Source organism: Geospiza fortis, unplaced genomic scaffold, assembly GCF_000277835.1.
Source record: "Geospiza fortis unplaced genomic scaffold, GeoFor_1.0 scaffold58, whole genome shotgun sequence".
Classification (NCBI taxonomy): Eukaryota; Metazoa; Chordata; class Aves; order Passeriformes; family Thraupidae; genus Geospiza; species Geospiza fortis.
The window spans coordinates 4,264,769-4,279,997 of NW_005054359.1; the positions used below are offsets into that span (position 1 = coordinate 4,264,769).

The following is a 15,229-nucleotide window of genomic DNA, read 5'->3' on the forward strand; positions in this document are numbered from 1 at the left end:
TCCATGCTGCAGGCACAGGCACTAACACAAGTTTGAGGAGCCACTGTGTAGACATCAATGAACACTTTATTAAATTACACAGTTTTCTAAGCAGCCACAGTCTCTCAATGCCCCAATTCTTTACGCTTTAGTGAACTGCCTCTGCTCTCTAAAGCTGTAAGGTTTCAGCCTGAACTGAAGATATAAACTCCTGATGAGATTAGAGTGAGTTTTTAGATATTTGGCACGCTTCTGTGCTTATTCTATTTCCCTAATAAGGCTTAGAGTTTGCTGGCAGATGAAAGCGTTGGATAGCAAAGGCTAGGATATTTAAAATTCCACCTGCCCTGAAGGAAAAGAATGTCTTTCTTTTAGCTGTTCAGCATTATTCATTATAATTCATCCTGCTCAGGCAAATTTCATTACAGGGAGAAGGAATAGTCACCAGGTCTAGATATTCAATGATCTCTCAGGTTTCATTCTTGGCAGAATTAATATGGAATTTTCTGATATTTTTTATTTCCTGAAAACCCATGGTCGGAAGGAAGGAGGGAAGGGAGGGAGGAAGGAAGGAAGGAAGGAAGTGGCGGAAGGAAGTGGCGGAAGGAAGGAAGGAAGGAAGGAAGGAAGGATCAAATACTAAAAAGCTGTAACTGCTTTGGGATTTCAGTTAGGTTTTATAATACGTGAAACAGAGGACTACCCTCTTTGCAAAAGAAAAATCTCTACTAATAGTAAATATGGATGTTTTAGAAGACAGCATGGCCATAGGCTAAACACAAAGAGGATAATCATTTAGGAAGATATACATGGGATGAATTCTCATTGGAGGAAGAAAGAGCTAAATTCACTATTGGGGAGAGTATAGCAGAAAATTTATGGGATAAATACAATGACAAAATCTTATGGAGGGAATTCAGAGGACTAGCAAGACCTTCTCTAAACCGTGTGTCTAGGACTGTATCATTTGATGTGTAAATGTATGTTATGCTGGCTGGCAAGCAAGAGGACTTCAGTTGCTTTCAACCCACACAAGCAAATCTAAAGCCGCTTTAGAGATTAAATCAGATAAATGGAAAAGGATGTAGCTGATCTGGAATGAACAATCCATACTCATACAAGAGAATAGGGTGACCAGTGGTTGCAGTTGTCACTGGCAGCAGTGGCACCAGACTTAGAAAGACATAATGAAAAGGAATAATGGCATGGAAAAAGAAGGGATAGAATTCAATGGGATGGAGCTTGAAAATATCTTGAGAAATAACTCTGATCATACCAGCTGCAGGCAGCCCATTTCAGAAAGCAGTTTGCTCAGACTGTCCTTCAAATCCTTCAGTCACATCTCATTTCAGCTGCCAACTATCCCTGCTAATATATAGGAAGCTTTAGTTAACACTTAACCTAAATCACCGTGGCTGTGAATGAAGTAAATAGCTTAGACTATCAGTGGTGTGCATTGAAAATAATTTCTTAATTTCAAGAAGTGGTTCTAAAAACTACAACCATAGCACTTTCTTCCTTTTGTTTTCTTTCTATACACTCTGTAACTAGGTGTAGTTGTTCTTTCCTTAAAAATATTTTTTTTTCCTAAATATTTTGTTGCTAGCCTGATGTCTAATAATTTACATGTTATAAATAATTAGATGTGTGCTCAAAACTGAATGCTGGATTTACAATGAGGCTGAGTGGAGAGGAAGGACTATTTCATACTTCTTAAAAATAATATTCCTCTCCACATATCTTCTTTCCCATTTTCTTTTTCTTCTTTTTGAAGATAAGTGATAAAAAATCCACCATACTGAGATTGTTTAAAACTATTATACTTCTTCTGCATTATATTCTCCAGAACTGTGCCTAGGTAGTTGTTGGGAGGACAGGGTTAAAAGCAGAAGAATGGCAAGGGGGGATGGTAGAATCTCTCAGGTGACCTTGCATCTGGAAATGCCAAGGCCTGGAGAATAACAATGGGGGAAACCTCACATATTGCACCTACTGCTGATGATGTAGCTGTTTTGAGAGATTTGGAGGCAGTCTCACAGACGTGCTTGAGCTCCCTGCTTTGGAAGAGATCAAAGCAAAGATCATAAAAGCCACAGAGGAGATCAGAGCATGGTGGTAAACTACATGTACACAGGCCCTTGATGAATGTGCGCAAATGGCAGGGCCGCTGTCCATCAGGGTGGACTGAGCCTGATGGTGCATTCTCTCTTGGCTGTCTCTGCCCAGTGTTGCTTCAGGGTGCTCTGGTTAGTGAGTAAGGAAAGGATTTTACTCTTTTGATTTCAGATGTGGGTTTGTGGTTGTTCTGGCTGCCTGCCTGTGTCAACTCAACACAGTAGTTTATTGTTATGCTGTGCAACCTATTATGATCGTTCCACTTTTTTGCTACATCCTGCAAATTTCAGATAGTGTCTTTATTTTTTTTTAATATTTTGATTTTTTTTTCTTTAATTCAGCAGGGAGGGCTTATACACTCTATAAATTTACTAAATTAACTCTTTACTTGTTCATCCTTATCATGCTGAAGAGTACTGGGTAGCTACCCTGTGGAACTTTAACTCAGTATATACAGATAGGAAAGAGTCATCTAGAAGGGAGAGCTGAGTGCCACATGTAATGAAATGCTGTGGGTACCTCACAATTTACAGAAATTATAAAGATTCAAATAACGTTTGCATGTTCACAAGTCACCCACCATTTAGTCATTGCTGCATGTATAACTTCTCCCCCAAAACTTTAGTGACAGCAGTAAATTTAACTATCTATGTAGAAAACTACTATAATAGTGTGGCGCTCTCAATGTCTTACTGTCAGAAAAGGTATATTCACTGTATGCAGAGAGGTAAGAATTATCCAGATAATCTAATTAACACAAAAAATCCTCAGTAATAAACAGTCAAAATTGTTATGCAAGATAACTTACTAATATCTTCTGCCTTTTCTCTGGTCTTCTGCTCGCTCTTTGAATGTCCCACTCTGTCTTAAGCCTAAGGGTTTCACTCTTCTGTAAGAAGACAAGGGAGAAATTTTGGTGAGGCATCCAGAGATTTTTAGAGGGTGGAGGACTATATTCTTCACAGCAGGGGAACTGGGAGGAGTGGATTTCTCTTCACTTAACTATAGTTGTGGATATCCAATTACTGAACTACCAGTGGAACGTAGATTGCATCCTTAACCTTCCACTTTGAATTTAGTATAGTGCATGTTTACTTGTTTGGTTTTTTTTAAACAGTTAGAATTTTTAGTACATAAATATACTTTAAAAAAAGACATAAGGTATGCTTATATATAATCTTCCGTAGCTCAAAAAATCAACTTCTCTAGCAAAAGTTGTAAAGTTCAATATTTCCTTTTCCTTTGTTTTCTCTGCTTGTTTTTCAGTACCTTTTTCCCCAAAACACTCCTTTGAATGAAGTAGTTTTGGTGGTTAGGAAATACTATTAATATTAAAAATTATAATACCTAATCCCTGAAATGTCAGTTGTTGGTTTTTTCCTTAGTTTAGCATTGAACTATGTATATTCAACTCAAATTCCTAAGCAGATTAATGGTTGCAGGACTTCATAAAGAAGACTGATTTATAAGGTTCAAAGGTATAACTGACTACTTTGCAAATTCCTGTTATAATTCAATAACTTGAAGTGTGGTCATTGTGGTGTGCAAGAGTTCTGCTACAAGCTATGAAATAAGCAGCTTATTGACAATTTACCACTTATCTTCTTAGTTCAGAATCAAGCAATTAAATTATGAATTACTTCAGTTGACTTCATTGGGATATAATACATAAAGTAATGAACATAAATCTATGATACCGGGAATGATGAGATTAGAATCGATTACGAATTGATCATTTAACAGACCTAATTTGTCTGTTTCAAATACTCTTAAAATTCTTTATAAAAATGTATAGTCTTCTTTTCCATTAAGGGATATCTAACACCAATGGGTTACACATACAGAGAGAAAGATTTGCTGTGTTTTGAGTTACAGGCTGTTGCAAAGCTGTCTTTTTAAAGTACTTGCTTCATCACACTATGCTCTAAAGCATTAGAATTTCTGATTTTGATAGAGATGGCAAATAAATGAACACAAGTAAATTAGCTGAAGGCTCTTTGTGAGGCTCAGTGAAAATACAGCTTTTTCTGCACTTAGCTGTCCTGCTACTTCTACGTTTACTAGTTTGTTAAATAGTTCCTATTACTTCAAATCCTAACCAGAGGTTTGAATTTCATTTCTGACACCATAAGCCAGGAACCAGAGTTCTAATGAAATAGAGGCACCTTAGCAAGTTGCCTAATTCAAGGAAGAACCAAAATGGTAGAAATTATGGTTCATGGCTGATGGCCATAGGAATTTTGGCAGTAGGCTGAAGGCTGGAGAAACTATGATAGAAGGTCTGGAGACTTTGTTGGTAACTCTCTGCCAATGGCTGGAGAGCATCCAACAGTTTGGAGAGGTAAGACAGAAAGTAAGGAAAGTTTCTCACTGTGGCTGTGTATAAGAATAGCACTGTTGGCATCAGCTCTGCAGAGCAAGAGCAAAACAAGAACAAAATATGCCCTACTTGCTTCCAGTATAATAAAATTATATATTATTCTCCTCATGACATTCCAATACAGTTTAATCTAATTTTTCAGAAAGCATCTTCAGTTCCAAAAATTTCTTTCTTTTGCACAAACATAGCAAAAAGGATTGAAAGACAAGATTAGAGCTGTGAATGGCTCCCAGCTGAAAGAGAAATGGAGAAAACAGGACCAGCATTGCATAAATATCTTTCCTTACACAAGCTTTTTGAAATGTCACATAATTAAAATTCAGTTCAAGTTTGACCAAGGTCAAATACAGAACAAAATTCTTAAATGGTAGATATCCCAAGTAAAATTTTTGTTGTTCAAATTTGCTCCTCAGAAGAGAAATTTACTAAAATTTCTTTGTTAGAAAAAAATAAACACAGTCTTTTGATCTGTATTAAATTTTCTATTTTAAATTTGGTTCTGCTGAATTCCAAAAGCAACTATATATGAATGCCAAAAAACAGACAAAAAGAGGACATAACTTAATATAGAAATAAAATCCCTAGTGTAAAAGTTCTGTTTCCTGAACCAGTAAGTGGAACTTGCACACATGCATCAGTTAAAAGCATTCACGGCCCATCTTATACAGATGTTAAATCTTATGAGTTTCAAATGGCACAAAGTATGTTTTAGTATTGCAGGGAGGGGTTGCATGAATGAGAAGCAATATATAGTATTTTTCAAATTTTGTGGAAGTTGAAAATCACATGAATACATTTTGACCAGCATTAAAACATTTTCTTCTAAGTTCTGAAAGATATAGAAGTGATCAACCTGTGGGAAGTACTGCCTAATGGTTTTAAAACTGTTACCTGAAAGCTAATGGTGATATAAATTGTTCCAAGAAAACTCATTAGAAATAATACAAATCCACAAACCTGTATAAACAAGAGCACAGTTGGGCACAATGTTCTTCTGTAGTAATTTTAATGTAATTTAGAAGGATATAACACAAAAATATGGGAAGTGCACAGGAGGATATTACATAGAAAGTGGACATATCTGATAGATTTTAAAAAGCTTTAATTTTTTTTCCTTTGTTTCTTTTCTATTGTGACAAAAATTCAAGAAGCGATCTTCTGGAAAAAGAGGTAGAGAGAGATTTGATGAGAAAGATGGGTGAAACAGTTTAATCTAAAACTATTTAAAGCTATTTTAAACTCTTTAAATTCTTTTTAAAATAAATACTTTAAGCCAGCAAAGCTATTTAAACTCTTCTGAATTCTCAAACCTTCTTCTAAGATATTCTTTTTTCAAAAGTTTGACAGTTTTCTATTTTGTTTTCCAGGGAATTAAAAAGAAACAAAAACAACCACACAAACAACAAACAAAACCACTAAAAAGCTCTAAACACCAAAAAAGCAAACAGATGAAAAATGTTTCTTCCTCCATTCACTCTTCCAGCACGGAAGCCAGATATGCAAATGAATGCAGAACTCAGATTTCTGTTTACTTTCTGTAGCTATGGATTAAAGGTTTCCTTCATCTAATTGTCTTCAAATTTTACCTTTATACAATGCTTTTTATTAGTTTAGTCTGTTTTTTCTTTTTTGCTAGTTCATTTTTAAAGGTAAATGTTATTACTTTAGAGTAGTCTACTATCAAACTCATCACATTTAGAGCAGGAAACTGAACTCCAACAGGACTCTCAAAGGAGAGAAAAGTCCTTGCTGGTATGTACATCCATTAAGCAGCTGTGCTTGCCAAGTACATTAGCTACTTTTGTGAGTTTAACAAATTTCATCTGAGCTTTCATTCTGCTGACCTAATTTAACAAGAAGGAAATTCAATAACAACCCCTAATATTGAAGCATTATTTCCCAAGAGGCATTTAACAACACTTCTACATCAAATAATAATGTGTGGATAATGGCATAAATATACTGAGGGCAACAAGAAAGTGAAAAAAGGGAAAAAAAGAAAGGAAACATTCCCCCCATCCACACATGCACACAAAAAAAAAAAAAAAATTAGGGAAATTGAGAGAGAGAATTTCAACTTTGACTTTCTTATGGTCTTTGAGAAGACATATTTATAATTGTCATAGAATAAATCTTTGCCCTCTTCTCTCACTCAGTATACCTTTGTCTTAAAAGAACACAAGTATGAGTTGTGATAAATAATTTCCAAGGTGGAGGATCACATCTCCAGCTTGTACATGCTGATATAATTCAGCATATGTAGCATATTCATCATTAGTAGCTTATATTAGAGCAGATTGTTCTGTGTATTAATCAAAGTTCACAATTAGGTAAATGTCAAAATTTTAGGAGAAAGGCAAAAGGGGTAAATGAAATGACACATAACTTGGTGCTTGTTTTGACCAATGGAAATGGGTATCTGTGGGTTACTGAGAACAGGGTTGGGGCCAAAATCCTTCATAGCAGTGGCTTTGAGAAGTTGTTTGGACTTCCAAATGCTGGGAGAGAGGGGAAAATTTTCTCCTGAGTGAATATAACTTGAAGACAATAACTGGTTCCTGAAAAGTATCTGTTCAGTTATTAACAGTCCTGCCCACAGACACACAGTTTTTAAGCTATGTCACTGTATTCATAATACATCCACTTTAAAAATCCTGACATTTTATTATAAGCTCTTTTAATCAACACAGGCTTACTGGAAATAACTTGAGTAACACATCAATATCAAACTGAAATACGGGAAGAACTTCTGAAATGTTTACATAGCTCTTCTTTGAAAAATAAAAATATTTAAGATGGTAGTGAAATATAGTTTAAAGTTATTGAAAGAAGAGCACATCGCTTACCTATTAAAATCAGCAAAAAGGAGAAAAAAGAACACAAGCTTGTTACTACTTGAGTTTTTTGCCACTTGTGGAAGAATATTCAACCATCATTGTTTTTATGGGTATACTAGGAAGAATAGCAAAACCACCCTGATTAAACTACACCTGCAGAAAAATTAAACCACCCTGCAGAAACTACACCCTATTAAGATGACAAGTCAAAGGTTATTATTGTTTACTGGAGGAAACAATTACCAAATGGTCTCACTAACAAAAACTGCTGTTCCTTTAATGCTGGTATAGAAGTAAAGTGAAGAGAACTTGACTGAATTTCTCTTGCTGAAATAACATCTCATGATTCTGTTAGGTGAAGGAAGAAATAAAATAAAGCAAAGTGAAAAAAAAAAAGAAGTGGAGACAAAAAAGGGTCCGTTGGGAGAGGCTTGCCTTCTCCCTACAATATCATTTTCCACAATGAGATTAAATTCAGTATTTCAGAATAGTTGGAAAACAGGCTGTCATACTTTTAAAAATGTTTCCTACATTTTAAGGCTAAGCTCATATCACTCTATATTGCAAGACCATCTCAAGAACTTTTTCTGTTTAAAAGTTTGCTTCATATCACATTGTAGTTCTTCTGATGCATATGATATTTCCTTTTACCGTTTAAAATGCCCTGGAGAACTGGTGTTTTACCATTTGTAATTTCTAAAACTACTTTGTGTTAGAGTTTCACGTCTCTTGATACTAAGATTAATAAAACACCGAAATTCTTGTAAATGAAATTGGGTGGAAAACATTTGAAGCAAAGGCAGCAGTATTTAATGTGTAAGTTTCAGCAATATTTATCCACCAGTCTAAATAAAGAACACTCTTAGAAGTTTCTAAATTGAAATTTTTTTAAATGCCACTCTAACTTTTTTTTTAAGAAAGTATTCTTACAGCAGCTACCTGATATATTCAGTGTTCCCCCTACATGGATAACCTTTATATTTCTGACCAGATTGCTTTCTATGTGATCATGCTTTGTATATGAAGGGTACAGTAACAGTGATATTGGATTCTAAGGAATGAATGCATTTCAACTATGTTGTCTCTTCTCTGTTTACTTTCAGGGTTTGGTTACTGTATAGAGTTCAGAGATGAGCTGCTGGAAACTGCTTGGCTGCATTAGAAACTAGATACCTTAAAAAACAAGTCAGGAAAAACAGGACTTTACGCTCCACTGCTGACCGGCTTGAAGAACATCAACAGTGGAGAACTATGACAATACAGCAAGTCCTATTACTTCTGCTGCTCTGGATGTGGCTGTCACATCCCTGCCATACAGAAATGCTCTTCAGAAGGACTCCTGATCTCAGACCCAGAAGCTTTGGAGGACGTGCTTTAGGGAATGATGGGAAAGCAATTCACCGCCAGAAGCGAGGCTGGATGTGGAACCAGTTTTTTCTTTTAGAGGAATACACAGGATCTGATTATCAGTATGTAGGCAAGGTAGGTTTCTTATAAGGTTTTCTGTAAAATTTTCAAGTGTTCTTATCTTTCCACAGTCTTACTTTCTATGTTTTATTCTAATGCATAAGAAGTATATTTCCAAGAAATAGATACACTGTTTCTCCTACTAGAATCCCTAACTTAATGTTGCTAGTTAGAGCTACTGAGAAACACTTGAAGGAAACAAATGGAAATATTTTTGACAGATTTGCTTGTTTAAGCACATCATACTTACCAGCAGCCCACTCAGTATGTTTTCATTATCAAAGCATACTACTATATAAATCATTATAAAATAATTCTCCAACTCCATCTCTGAATATTTCATGTTTCATACAAGATATTGCATTCTTTTTCTATGCTCATGTTTGCAGGATGCAGCCTATTTTGAACAAAAAAAATATTATTCCTCTTTACCTCTCCCTGAAAATCAATTAACTGCATGGAGTAAAGTTTATTTGCAAACCATGTGATAGAAATCATGTGGTTAGGAAGTGAACTGCAATAGAAGACAGCAGACTGGTACATGTGACTGTAGATTACTAGAGGTATACATAAATGACACTGGAAGTGTCCTTTAAATAATTTTCTGTTGATGTTTAGGTTTTCCCAAGTAATTTATTGAAAAATATATAATGTATAATGCCACAATAACATTCAGTCAGGTACAATATGTTAATTCAAAGTGGTAATTTTCTTGAAAATGAAATTTAGTGTCAGCAGTAATGGGTAGAACTTAACATCAATGATTGGTTCTAAACAAAGAAATTCAATTTTCTATAAAAAGCAGATTTTCAGTATTTACTTGTTTTTGAACTTGAAAAATACCACAGTGAAATACTGACTTTTTGAAAATCATTGAATCACAGAGCAGCTAAGATTTTAAGGCATATTTGGACATCAACTAGTCCAAACCCCATGCTCAAAGCAGGGTAAGCTTGATTTTCCTCAAGACTGTGTCCTGTCAGATTTTAAATAGCTGCAAAGGTAGAGACTGCACAATCTTACCAGACAAACTATTTGAGTGTTTGACCATCCACTCAGTAAAAGATTTGTTCCTATATTTAAAAGGAACTTCTTGTATATCACATTGTACCTATTGCCTCTTGTCATGTCACTGAGCACCACTGAAGAGAATCTGGGCCTGTCTCCCTCGCTTCTTCCCAACAAAGTGTTTATATACATTTATAAGGTCTATGCTGAGCCTTCTCTTCTCCAGGCTGAAGAATCTCATCTCTCCTCATATTAAAAATGCCTTAATTCCCTACTCAATTTTCTGGCTATTTCCTGGACTCCACTCCAGAGTTCTGTACCACTTTTCACGAGGGGAGCCCAGACCTTGACACAGAAGTACAGATGTATCTCACCAAGGCAGAGGAGAGAGGAACGATCATCTCACTTGATCTCCAGGTGATCTCTTCCAAATGGAGCCCAGGGTGCTGATGACCTTTGCTGCAAGGGCACATTTCTCGCTCCTGGTCAGCTTGCTGCTCAAAAGGACCCCAAGGTCACCCTGCAAAACTGCTATCCAGCCAGCTGGGCCCCAGTATGTACTGCTGTATAGAAGCATTATATTATAAAACATTTCTTGGAAGAATTAAGGACACTGGAGGATTTGTGAAAGGAAATGCTTATTAAAACTTATGAAATTTAAACACTAAGTAAAAATTTAAGAGTGCAGGCTTATGAATGTAAGCCATTTTTTATTTGTTGCCTTGAGTCTGTAATATTAGCACTAGCATTTAAATACTGCAGCCATTTACAGGGCATGTTGAGAGTCTTGTAAATAGTCCCTATATTTATTTCATCCCGTTCTCAAGTGTAAAGTCATGACTTCCAAGTGTTCTTATGCAAGTAGGCCAGTTGCTCAGTCTGGGTCAGGTGGATAGTTTATGAAAATTGACCTTACCCACAAATTAAGAAGGGCCACTGTATCGAAACTCTTTACTATTGTATTGAAAGCATATTGCTTACAACTGTCCTAGGAAATAAACAGCTTTCCAGGGCACCCAGAACTTCATATTTAAGGACCTTCAAAAGCATGCTGATTACTTTTTTTCCTATTGTATTATATTTTAATATTTATGATTTCAAATCATGAAGAGGGGGTGGTGTTAAAATTTTTCTTCCAATTATAAGTAATTAAAGGAAAACTCCTTAGAGAGGAAAGAGTTAACATTTTTTAGACTAACTCACCTCCATTAGAAACGCTGCTGGTAAACACTGAACTACTTTGGCTGAGAGAAAATAAGTGTTTGCAAAAGTGAAGTGATAAGTAAAGATAAGTAAAATGATGGATTAAGAGTACAGCACTGAGAAGAAACTTGATGAGCTGTTAAGACAGCCCTTTCATCTAGTTTGTTCTGCTTAAAATAAAAGAGTTGTTAGAAATTTGAAAGAAAATTTAAAATTAAACCATATATAAAATTGCCCAGTAGTAATTTTGTGACAAATTTGAGAAAAAGGGTTGAAAACACATGTAAAATGAGGAGTATCATCGCATGATACTTGTTCAGGGAGAGTTTTACATGGAGAAAGCTAATGGAAAAAGATATAATTATATGTAGAATAAAAAATTGATTGTTACATTAATAATGCTTTATTCTGATAGTCCAAAATCTCAAATGATTAGGTAAATAAAGAATTACTGATGAAAATTTTTCTGTATAAATTTTATGGTACCTATCGCCTTTCTCTTGTTTTTGCACTTATCTTTCCAATGGCCATCTCAGTTCTATACTCGAAATATTTCTGGATGTTTCCTTTTACCTGATTTTATTCAGAGACAAAATTATTTTGATAGGTAGGTGACATGAAATGCCACTTTCCTGTTAATTTCTCTGCAGCATGTTTGGAGGTGGTGTTTGGAAATTTTGGGAGATAATAAGATAACTCAATGATTCATGGCCAAGGATTATGAGAGAATTTTTGTGCAATGACAGGGGACGAATCAGCAGAACTTCCAAAGCTGATTCATCTGGGTTTATGGTTTACATCTTTTGCTTTCTGATCTCACGACTGATATATTTTTTCTTGTTTTATAACCTGCATCTAAATATCTGTCAGGGAAACTTAGTAACTGGTGAATATGAAACAAGTGTCTAGAATTCACAATGCAATTTATGCACTCATTTATTCATTGTTTGGGTCATCTTGAGAATGTTTAACTACAATAATATGATGGAAATGGGGTTCACTGAATTAATGGGATACAAAATCCCATAACTACTGAAGCATGCCTTCATTAATTTGTGTGAAATGGTGGCAAAGTACATATTGTCTGGTAATGGACATTCCCAGGTTTCTTTAGATTAGTATTTACTATTGTCACAAGAAAGAGGATGGTCATCCTTTCCTTCATGTAATAACAGAGCATCCTTAGAACAGAAATCAAAATTATGTGATTTTTGTATATGCAGAACCTCAAATAATGATTCCAGCTGTATTTCTACTAAAGGTCGAAATCATAAAGAAGAGCCATGTGGAAAAACAAACCTCTCTCTCTCTCTCTCTCTTTTTCTATATATATAAATATATATATATATATTTATATATATTTTACAATTTGTCTTTGATGTATATTTACAAAAGAAGGAAGAAAATCTGAAGAAATTTAGAAGTTTCTTACTAGAAGAAAATCTGAGTAAAAGTTGTCCTCCCAGTTTTAGTTAAACAATGCAGGAATGTTCTAAAAGAAGCGTAAACCTCATCTCAGAAAATCCCTTAATTAATATTACGGAAAGTGGATTCACAATTTTTATTTCTTTTCTTAGTATACAGTTTCAAGGCCCATTTTTTGTTTTTCAAATTAAGTGCTGAAATTATAAAATATTATCCATTTTCAAACCTGTTCTGAAAAACTTCAATTTACTTTGAGTGTATCCAGAAAAAAAAATGCTTTTAAAACAAAACTTTCTTTTCTAGTAGTTGTCACCTAAAGGAAGCACTACTATGTACCAATAATATCTTAGTACAGGGTCATTCAAAAATAAATTTTCAAATAAGTTCTTTATCCATATTAAAGTTCATTTCACCTCTTATTATCTCAGCAGATCTTGTCAATTGTTTATTTTTGCAGATATTCTCCCAACTTAGCTTTCTGAGATAGATATTGACTTTTTCTAGCAATTTCCATTACAGTAATTTTATTGCATAAACGATCCACTGACACAAATATTTCAGCACTTTGAGAGACTGAAGTTCTTAGTAACACTGCAGTGCCTTTTAGTATCTCAAGGGATAATTTATCATATATTTGCACATAAATGTATATAACATTTGTGTGTGTCATATTAGAACTGTTAGCAGAAAGGATTATCCTGGCAGTATTGACTTTCACGTGCTTGTAATGTAGTCATTATCTTTGATGGTGTAAAGAGCAGAACATGTCAACCTCACTTAGTTCCTTTCACTTTGAGAATCCCAACCCAGACGCGATTCTGAGGGAAAGACTTAGCAAGCTGTGTGTGCATGACACATTTTCAGGAGCAGCAGTTACAATTTCAGTAACTGTCCACGGACACTGTGGATGATGTACCACATAACAGTCAGAAAGATATAAGGCAGTGAAGCCTCAGATGTTGCTTGTATTTTTCTTTCTGATGAAACAGCTACCAAAAGTACTGGTTTGAAGAGGGTAGCAAAAATTTCATGTTTTGATTTCAAAGGATTCATCATCAGGTGTGACACATACAATAAAAGGTCCCAATGAAGTGATGTTATTGTAGTGGTAAGGTGAAGACTTACCAAACTCTTTTTAAAATCTCTGCATTTTGATTTCTGAAGAGGGTTTCTACCATAGTTCTTTTTGTTTTGAAGAGCTTTGCTGCTATGAGAGACTGAAGAGTAGGGTTTTGAATTACAAATGCTAATGTGCAGGCTTAATACTTGGTGTGAAGGCCTGACTGAGAGATATAAAATGCCTTTTCTTTCAGGTGACAGTAATCATTTCTGTGGCACTGAAGTTCTGTAGAGTTTGAATTTTCAACTAGAGCAGATTCACATGACAGAGATCAATAAAAAAGAATGAAAAGGGATGGAAGATATTCTGCAAACTGAATAAATGAATAGTGATCTGTCAAGGTGAAAGAGGGCAGCTAGTCCTTTAACAGTTTCCATGTCAGGCGGTTTTGGTATAATTCCACTGGAAGCAAAGCCCAAGTTATTCACAGCTGTGTATCTTCAAAAACCTTATCTTACTGAAGATACTGCAGTGTGATGGAATTGATATTTGAGACACAAGAACATCTAGAAATTTATTTCTTTCTCAGCAAGACTTAAAATATATAATGTGAAGAGGGTTATTTAAGGCACCCATTCATTTCAAGCATATGAAGGATTGCTTTTGGGGGTACATGTGTGGCCCCCTAGAAATTTAAGAACAGGTCAACAGTGTCAGAGTGTAATATTGTTTTCCCATAATATCAGAGACATCAAAAGCTTCCTGTAGGATTGTCCTGAAGGCTGATTGATTCTCAGTGAGTCTGGGAAAAGTTCATTGTCAAAGTCTATTGAATCTCAGCTTAGTGGAAGTTTATGACTATAACTGCTTAGATTCATCACTTACTCTAAATTGTTAAGTGTGCAGAGGGTTGATATTTTCTGTTTGCAGAAGGTTTATTCCTTCGGAAACCTCAATGTATGCTGGAGGCACTGATTTCTTGCTTCAGGAAACAGCAGCAGAAGGTCCTGGTGGCAAAGAGCTATCCAGGCTGAATACTAAGGTTTTATTCTCATAAATAATGAATTGTTTTGTTAGCTACTGTTCTGGATGTACCCCTACAAGACACTGGGTTTTGCTGGATGACACAGTATGCAATAGGCAACTGTTGAAGAATGCAAAGCGTTTGTAGTGTCCACAAGTCTTTTGGTGATGACCAAAAGGGCCACAGTTTTTGTGTGCCTGAATTTGAAGCCAGATATATTTGTTGAAAGACTGTGGCTTCACAGCCTTCGACAGATGTCTGTGTGTGTAAGTTTCTTTAAAGTGTTGTCTGCTCAGAAGAAAAGAGAGGTTAAGTCACTTGAGTAGGGCATACTGAGGGCATACTTCCTTTCCCAGCTGCTTAAGGGGACGATTCCCAGTGACCAAATTATCTGATTATATTTTTGCTCAGATGTGCCCCACACTTTAAATGAAAGACCTAAGTGAGCACTCCCAGTTGCCTTTTAAGACTTTCCTTTCTTTTGAGCCAGTGAGTTTTTTAAGTTGGTGGGTCATGATGTCCCCCTGGCCAGAATGACCTTTTTACCCTATCAGAGCTGATTCAGCACAGTTGCTGTTTTGGCTTTCCTTGTAGTCAATAAATTCTGTATTCTTTGTGTCCAATATCAGTGATGTGTTCTTCTCCTTCAGTTTTTTTAACCTCCCCCTGCATCTGAGGTAACACCCAGAAAATAGTATGACCTTTATCTTATCCCAAGTTCCTGCTGTGGG

The 15,229-nt window shown here is 35.5% G+C and overlaps 1 protein-coding gene across 5 annotated transcripts in view; it reads left to right on the forward strand.

Annotated features, from left to right (window-relative positions):
• CDH10 (cadherin 10) overlaps positions 1 to 15,229 on the forward strand; it is a 94,220-nt gene that overhangs the window by 30,315 nt on the left and 48,676 nt on the right. For all 5 annotated transcript variants that reach the window (XM_031059283.1, XM_031059279.1, XM_005423857.2 and 2 more), the window contains one exon: positions 8,415 to 8,793. In XM_031059283.1, coding sequence (XP_030915143.1) covers positions 8,563 to 8,793 — 231 coding nt within the window. In that variant the 5' untranslated portion in view covers positions 8,415 to 8,562. The remainder of the gene's footprint in view (positions 1 to 8,414; positions 8,794 to 15,229) is intronic.